The sequence below is a fragment of the Fundulus heteroclitus genome, chromosome 18 (genome assembly GCF_011125445.2).
Source record: "Fundulus heteroclitus isolate FHET01 chromosome 18, MU-UCD_Fhet_4.1, whole genome shotgun sequence".
Lineage (NCBI taxonomy): Eukaryota > Metazoa > Chordata > Actinopteri > Cyprinodontiformes > Fundulidae > Fundulus > Fundulus heteroclitus.
Genome location: NC_046378.1, coordinates 18,348,536 through 18,357,529, shown reverse-complemented (window position 1 = coordinate 18,357,529; position 8,994 = coordinate 18,348,536). Strand labels below are relative to the sequence as shown.

At 39.3% G+C, this 8,994-nt stretch overlaps 1 protein-coding gene across 1 annotated transcript in view; it reads right to left on the bottom strand.

Moving 5' to 3' along the window:
* Nucleotides 1-4,117: 4,117 nt before the first annotated feature.
* Nucleotides 4,118-8,994, bottom strand: part of tlcd2 (TLC domain containing 2) — a 37,060-nt gene continuing 32,183 nt past the window's right edge. Inside the window, exon 4 of the mRNA XM_012877361.3 lies at nucleotides 4,118-6,485. Within this exon, the coding sequence (XP_012732815.2) occupies nucleotides 6,105-6,485 (381 nt within the window). The 3' untranslated portion in view covers nucleotides 4,118-6,104. The remainder of the gene's footprint in view (nucleotides 6,486-8,994) is intronic.

Sequence of the window (8,994 nt, the reverse complement as noted above, 5' to 3'; positions counted from 1 at the left end):
GAGTTTGCATGTTGCACAAGGTACTCTGGCTTCCATCCATGGTCCAAAAATCTGGATGTTAGGTTAATTTATTCTCTAAATTGGCCTTAGGAGTGAGTGTGTGTATGGTCGTACACATATGGTTGCACCCACCCCCACTCCCTAAGAGCAAGGGGTTGTTTATTATGATGTAATATATTGCTGAACCACTTGAGAAATAAAAGTGTTACAAAACAACACTTCCACTAGAGGGAAGTATAGTCATACAAAACAATGTTCTGGTATTCATTCACCTTGCTAAAACAAACCCTGCGTGGTGACGCTCTCTGTTCCCAGGTGACGTCTCTGTTATGCAGATGAGATGCTTTGGTCTTTTCAATAATTATGTAAATTATGGAGGATTAATAATGTAATTTTCAGCTCATGGGACAAAGATGCATTCCATCTCATTCAATATTTAAAAAGCTCTGGTCCAGGGGAGGTTACAACATCTCTGTTCTCATTCATCATTCCATTTTTTACATCATTTGAAGTTTATTCTGCGGTCCAACAAACGGGCCATATCCTATGTTGCTTTGCAATGTGCTACCACCACGAATGCACTCATAAACGTTAATGTAAGTGTGGACAGCAATGTCTTTTTTGAGGTTTTCTTGTGCATTTTATTTAGAATCATTGATAATAATCTTTAAACAAAAAAAAGAAGCAAAAATGCTGTTGTATTTGTATTTGGTTAATCATTGGGTGTCATTTCTAGATGTCTGAAGGTTTCAAGTTCCTCAGTTCAAACACTTACATGCAGGTATGAACACCATGAGAATGTTCAGCCATGAAACAGATCAATAAGGATCTCTGTGCCCCATGGATGGACATGTTTTGTTGCAAAATGCGCACATCAACTCCAGAACAAAAGAACAGCATCTTGATGAAGATGCTGGCTGAAGCTGGCAAGAAAGTGTAATTATTCACAGCGGAAAAAGTCCTACATTGTCACGTACTATAATGACACTCAAAGAGGAAGAAGCCATTAGCCCAAAAGCAGGAGAAAAAGCCAAGTAAAGGGTTCTTAATGCACTCAGGGACACATACCCTACTTTTTGTGGACATGTCCTGTGGTAAGTGTTTTGTCACAGAGATTTTCGGTATATTCTGAAGCAACAAGGGGGAAGCCTACAATCCCCAGAACGTCATCCCATCTGTGAAGCACGGAGGTGGCATCATCGTGTTTTGTTGGTGTTTTGCTGCAGGAGGAACTGGTGCACTTCACAAAATAGACGGCGCCACGAGGAGAGAAAATTTGGTAAAAATGTTCAAGGAACCGGAAATCAAACCCTTGGCACAAATTGGTCTTCCAAACATACAAACGTATGGTGGCCACCTTAGACTTAGTGCTGTGGGTTTTTTCTTTCTTCTCACCCTTCACACGAACAGCGGTGAGAACATATGTATACTTTATAACCTCTCTGCATACTTTGGCTTTAGGGTAACAACGAGCATTTGTCAGGGAGATCCTAATTGGACAGATTAACTTTATAGTGTTTTTGGTTTTCCCAGAATTGATGCCAGATGTTTAAAACTGAGTCAAAGGGCGCTTCAAAGAAATATTAGTTTAAGAGAGTCCAGAATATATATTTTGTATTCCTTTTTGAATATGCAATGACATATGCAGGAGGTTAAAAAAAATAAGAAAAAATTCTGTAAAAAAATAAAGTGATAGTGTACATATTCACATTACAGCTAGTTTTATTCCTTTACCTTTAATGAATTATACAGTTAGAGGTGTCAATGTTTTCTATTATTTAACATTGTCATACTTATGATTATAACTACAGTACATGGCTAGTCATATTTAATAAATTAGAATATCAAGTCAATTTGTTTCAGGAACCCAATAAGAAAGGTAAACACTAAATTTAGACTCAGAATGATATTTCAAAGCCCTTATTTCTGTTAATAAGGATGATTTCTTTATATGTAATGAAAATACATGTAAGATTCAAATATTACATCAAACGGATAAAAAAAAAAAACTTTTTAATACAGAAATGTGTGCTTAATGTTAATGCTTAAATGTTATTTTCAAGAGGTGCTTTTAATCTGACAAATGAGCCTCATTGGAACCCCTTTTCTAAATTTATTGAATATGACTATTTTACAGCTTCAAAAATCAACCCTTAACCTCTGCAAACACAGAAAAAAAAAACAGAGCCAAGTGTTTTTCTTTTCCTCTCATCTTTATTCACACGTTAAACAGTTACATCATAGAAACACGCTGTTTATAGAGAGGAAATTCCGTTACAAAACAATTTCTTGCCAAAACATGGAGAGAAAAGAGAATTAAAGTGTTATATTTACAGAGTTACAGTTGAACTCAGGAGCATAATGTGAGTGAGCTGAAGGCAAATGATGCTGCTTTCAGAGGGTCCACCCTTTAGAGAAAAGGGTCCCAAATCACAGAAAATCTGCACAGTGTCAATCGGCGGCTCTGTAGTTGCATTACGCTGTAAAAGTAAGAATGGGTGAATCAAAAAGCTCGTATTGAGGGGGGGAAATAAAACGGGTCTCTTCAAGTTCTTAAACAATAAAGCCATAAAGATGAGGACCAACGTGGTCCCACTGCAAGGTTTATTGCACGTGAAGAGGAACATGAGGCTGCTTTGGTGTCGTACGTGTCACCCTTCATATGCGTCAGCGACAAATCTGAACACAGATCATCATCTAGCAGCCTTGCTGGAGTCGTATTTGGAAAATCAAAGGCAAGGAACGATAAAGCCAGTTGACGGAGGAACAGGAAAGAGCAGGAAAACAGCTCGTTTTGGACAATGCCGTTAAAATAGGACTGAATCCGAACTTGACGGACTGCCACGTGTCACCAGAACTCATGAACGCAGATGGGACAACGGTATCAGTGCAGCTTCACAGGAAACACACATGTAGTCTCACTGTATCTAAAAAGAACTTCAATTGTCACCAACCATCTTCACTACAACCACAAAAGCTGCCCTGAAGAAAAAAAAAGTGTGTTTTTATATATATATATATATATATATATATATATATATATATATATATATATATATATATATATATATATATATATATATATATATATACATACAAACATACAAACACACATACACACTGATAAAAGGGTAAATCAATTGGGACAAATGCAAAAAAAACAAAAAACAAAAAAGGCATTTGTGATATTTCTCCCAGATGGTTGTAGTCGGCCTCAACGAACACAGAGCCACACTGGAGACACGTTTAGGCCTCTTAATTAAGTGCTCAGTATCAATCTTCAGGCCATCTCACTCCAGATATGTCTAGCTGAATATCTGGACTTCCTGTTGTGTTTTTCATCTGGCCTTTCACATGAACAGATCTGAGCCGAGACCACATAAAGCTCAACGTTACAGCCACCGAGTTATAAAAAGCAAAAAAAAAAAAAAAAAAGCTTCACCATAATAAACTTTTTTACAACATGAAAACCTCATTTACCATGTTACAGTTTTAATCAAAAAAATGTTTTTTCTTAGTACAAATAAATTACAAACATATACAATTAAACACTAATTATTCACAGAAGCATCCATAGATGGGAAAATAAATCAAAACATCTTTTGTAAATTGTAAGAATTATAACGCAATGATTAGAGTTGGAGGAGCAGGCAGCTCAAGCTTGCTGTATTTCACAGACCTGTTTCTTCTCTGGCACCGAAACTCAGGAATATTACACACACCCCCAGAAAATGTTTGGGGGTTTATCAGCATCCTTCAGATTAATGGCAGGATGACACTCATACCGACAAAAGGTTACAAAGTGAAAACGCCCCAGGGGGGTCTTGGCTGTGGGAGGTCAATGTTCGGGAATTTCCCATCCTCCCATTGTAAACTGAAGAACCAGGATTCCTGCTTGCCTGAAAGCTCCTGCCTAATGCAGACGGAAACCCACCACGGCACATAACAGCACAATTATTTACCAAGAACCACGGCCAAAGGCATTTTTGCAGCACAGCATCATCTATGGCGTTGGGCTGGTTTTTACAGGCAGAAGCAGGAGATCCGAGTCTCCAGTGATTATCGTTAAGGTTGATCCGGTGAGCCCGTTAACTCAGCATCTCTGCAGAGTGTAGGCTTTTTTTTTTTTTCTTCAGTGCTAATATGTTGGGTTATAATATACAGTTCTTTCAATGTTTTACCCTAAATGTTCCTTATTAGTCAAAGAAATAAAGAAAAACAGAAGCTGCGACAACCCACAACTTCCTGGTAGGTTCTGTCACATTAAAATTCGTCTTTAACGTGTTTTTATCACGGTTTCGTGTCGTCATTTCTGTTCTGGAAGCTTATTACTTGGTCGCCAGTGACCACCGCTGAAGGTCAACTTTAACCTGATTGATACAAGCCAACACCACGGCAGTGACCGTTTGGCTAGCACGCGCTCTCGTCCGTCAAAATCTGGTGATTTAATCTATTGCTTGACAAAGAAATTAATTCGTTGTTTGAAGAGTTTATGAAACTATCCTGTAAATGTTCCTGTGCTAGAACCTCTAGATCTACTTTAACTATATCTACACACACACACACGTCGCCCTCCACATTTACTGCCACCCCTGGTAAAGATGTGCAAAAATCCCTAAATTAAATAAAACTTTTATTGCATTGGGTTAGTCTCGCAAAGAAAATTAACAAAAGTCCAACTTTTATTTTAATACATTAATAGAGGGAGAGAGAGAAAAAAATCCATATTAAGAAATAACAAGGAACCTTAGCAGTCTGGAAAAGTAGTGAATCTGCTTCCATCATTGGGCAAGTTATGGAAAAAAAGTTTGCCTTTACACACATTTTCCTCTTTCTTTTTTATAAAAGGACACAAATCTATTGAGGCTTAATACTGCAGTGATTTATTACATTGAGTTTCAATTTGAATGACGAGCTTTATTGTCGATTTAAGGTTAAACTGGAGGTTTCCAAACCCAATAAAGGTAAAGTTCACAAACTGTGCTCCACACCACGATTATAACCAGAGGTTAATTTCATTGTTGTGTTGTTTCATAATTTATACGACCTACGATTAGGATTAGACTTTTATTCAAGACATTCAAGGTTAATATTTCGCACCTAATGCGGGCAATTTATTTTTACAAACACCACCATCGTGTTGATGATCTTTTATATAGTCCACCATAATTTGGAGTTTAAAGATGGCATGGCACTCTTCAAAACGGGAAACACAGGACATTCAAGAAAGGCAGATTTATGTTCTATAAGTCAGAAAACGGCTGCATTTCTAGAATCAGAGGAAAATAAAGCTTAAAACTGGAAATAAGAAAAAAAAAAAAACAAGTGGCCATCAAAAAGCTTATGGGTAGAGAAATGCAGGACAGATAATTGGGATTTACTTTAAGGCCTTTAACACATTTCTTACAGGTGTAACAAAATGTTTGGAGAGCGGGCACTGTACGCGCCTTTTTCTTTCTCGTCTAAATTTCCAATAAAGTGATAAACACTGTCAGTAAAGCGGGAGTTAGCAACCAGTTCTGAGGTAGCATGCGGTTTCGTATTAGCTGAGGAGATTTGGCAGAGAACACGTTCGCCTCTGCAGCGCCAAAGTCACACAGTGAGAGGGCGCCACTGGTTTACGTAGTCAGCGGGTAAAATCAAAACAAAAATCAACAGCGTCATTTGTATATAATATAAACTAGATGAAGCAAATGATACATTGTGATGTTACTAGAGATAATTCATATATTTCGGTTCCAAGTGGCTGTGCCAGGGATTGCTGGAGTATCTGTTTTATAGGCGGCGTGTGCCCTCGGTCGTCCACGGCTACATTGTAGGATGGAGCTTCGTTTGGGACGTTAAGGCATTCGGTGACGCGTTTTTAAAAAAGGACTCGTGTTCCTCCAGAGAGAAGAGGCACGCGAGCTCTGATGCCAAAAAGCTGCAGCCGGTGGGAAGACGCCGCCGAGGTCATGTTCTTAAAGTGAGAATGTCTGATTTGCACTTACAGCGCGGGGCACGTCTCTCCAACCCTCCCCCAGCTATGAGGATGTTAAACACAGGCAAAAAAACAAAAAACAAAACGGTACCAGATCCCAGGCGCCCGGCGTTAACGCGGAGCTCTACATCTCCTTCTCCTTCTTGGCCTCCCGCGTGCTGCCCTTTAAAAAGTCGCTCCTGAGCAGCCGACAGAAGAGGATGATGTTCATGACGGTCATGATGGCCATCCCCACGCTCCCCAGCGTGTAGGCCACCAGGGGCACGTTGTCCCTGTTGAGCACCAGCCAGCGGGTCATCCAAGCCAGCGTGTTGATGCGGAAAACCACGTAGGTGCCCAGGTTGATGATGCTGTTGACGCGGTAGAGCGTGCTTGCCGCCATGCTGGCCATGCGCAGGATCTGCCTGAGGTGGAGGAACACGGAGTTCACCTCCACCAGCAGGGCCACCACGGCGAACCCCACGTAGCGGCAGGACACCACGGAGAGGCCGAAGCAGGTGATCACCTGCGGAGCGACACAAATGTTAAGAATGTTAAGGGTTAGACCGGCTAAATGTAGCAAAACATCTCAAGTTTAAAGTTTGTTTCAACATCCTATAGTCACTGCTGTTCTGACGCCCCCACTCAAATAACACTGAACCAAACAATCCACACTGACATGAGGGTTTAATTCAAAGCTATTCAAACCAACCCGTCCCCTCTGTTAAAAAAGTAACTGTCTACTATTGTTAAACGATGTATTAACTGTAAATAACCACATTTCAATTTAATTAGCCATGTCCAGGCCTAATTACTTCTAGTAGAACAATTAATCCCTAGAGTAGAGCCAGTTTGACAACACGAAGTAGGCTTAAAGATGTCAAAATGCGTCGCATCACCCCCAATCTAGGGAAATTCAAAAAAATTATGACGAAAAAGTCACTGACATCCGTCACTCTGTTGCAAATCGTTTTCTAAGGCATTGGGCTTAAGTGACCGACATCTTTCACAATTAGTGAAAACAGGAAACAGTGGTGAACCTTCCAAGATAAGATAAGATAAGATAAGCTAGGCTTTATTGATCTCACATTGAAGAAATTCACGTCACATCGGCTCAGTAGTCAATAATCAGAAAAAAGTGCCAAAAGTAGGACAAGGTGCATCAGGTATATACAGTGTGTCCTCTTTTATACAGTGGATCAAAAAAAGAAGTAGATAAGAAAATAAGAATAAAAATACAGAATAGAAATAAGGCAGAGGATGTCTTATGTACATTCAAGGTGACTTATATACATATTGACATATATTCAGGTGTAATAGCAGCAGAAGTACCCAGGCTACAAAAAAACTACTCAGACTGAATCTACACGATGTATCCAGAACGTCAGAACACAAACCAGAGCAAGATCTAAAGCACTGCAGGCCTCAGTTGGGTCGTTTACGACAGAAACTGGGCAAAAAAAATGCATCTATTGGGGGATTTGAAAGCTCACACTACCGCAGAACAAGAGCCGCTAAAAAAAAAAAAAAAAAAAAAAAATCTTGATGCTCTTATAGATCTTTATAAAAATGTGCTGTGGAACTTTTGGGGAAGGCGTGCAACCTATTACTCAGTTGTTTACAGACCGCCGAAATACAACAAAAATTTTATTGATGATTTTTCTAACTTTCTTGCTTTTATGTTGCCACACTATGACAAGTTTTTAATTGTTGGTGATCTTAATATTCACGTCTGCTGCCCGTCTGGCCAGAGAGTTTTTAGATCCGATTGAGGCTTTTGATTTGACATAGCATGTCACTTGCAACACACATGTCCATGATCACACTTTGGACATCGTTTTAAGTTATGGCTTTCCCGTTAAAAATGTTAATGTTATTGTTGAGGATGCAGTGTTCTTTGCCCACGCACGGAAACTTTTTCTGTTGTTAAATGTGCTATATAAATAAAGTGGATTGGATTAAATCTGGTATCAAACTAGCAGAGCATTAAGGAAACCATACCAACACTTAAACACACGGATGGACCGCGGGTTCTTTGCTGCTTCAGGTTCCTGGACCGCTTCTGCTTTCCACTAAACGCTTTTTTTCCCATGGCAACAAACAGCAGTATGGTTGTTGCTCCACACCTGTATTTTACCTTGTGCTTCAAATAAAATGCATGTTTTATTTGTTAAAACAACAAATCCTCTTCGGGACTGGAATTGGACGCATTTCAGCCTAACCAGGCCTAACCGGTGCCTTACTGATCCACTCAAATACTTTACATTTTTCTAGCGAACGCACCATTCCTAAGTACTGACACTTTGTGGTAACAGCAAAACCTTTCATTTCAGCTGCTTTTAAGCAAACAGATAGGACAGATTGTAGGAAAGCATTACAGCGAGACTTCTCTGCCCTCTTGCTAACCTTCAAAAATAACAGCAAAAGCTTGTTTTACAGCGACTCCTCTTTCACAGACATTGTAACGCCATCTTTGCTCATAACATAAATAATTGATGATACCTTAAGGCAGGACAGCTAGAAAGAAACATTTTGAATTCAGTTTTAGCTCTTAAAGAGAAATCAGAATCAGCAAACTCCCTGTTGTCAGGCGAGAGCTTTTTCTATTACATATTCTTAATTTTTTGTTTTAATTTCCAAGGGAAAGCAGGTTTTGCATCACTAGACAATCTTTGTTTTTGCGCTGTAGAATCGGTTCTTTGGATTGTGAAGTTTGCTGATCCCTGAAATGCACTATAATCATGTAAAATAACTCTGCACATACGACAGAGCTGGATTAGTTAAGAGCCTTGGAAATTGCTCATGTTTCTTAAAAATCAATCTGTTTAAGGGTGAGGAGGCTGGTGAAGTGATGCCAATGTGTAAAAACAAAAGAAGAAGAGATGATTGACTTTGAGAGCTGGAATTCAATGATGAAACCATTAGACCAGGGGTGTCAAACTCATTTTGGTTTAGGGGCCGCATTCAGCTTAATCTGATCTCAAGAGGGCCACACGAGTAAACTCATTGCAAGAATAAATAGAACTAATAAATGT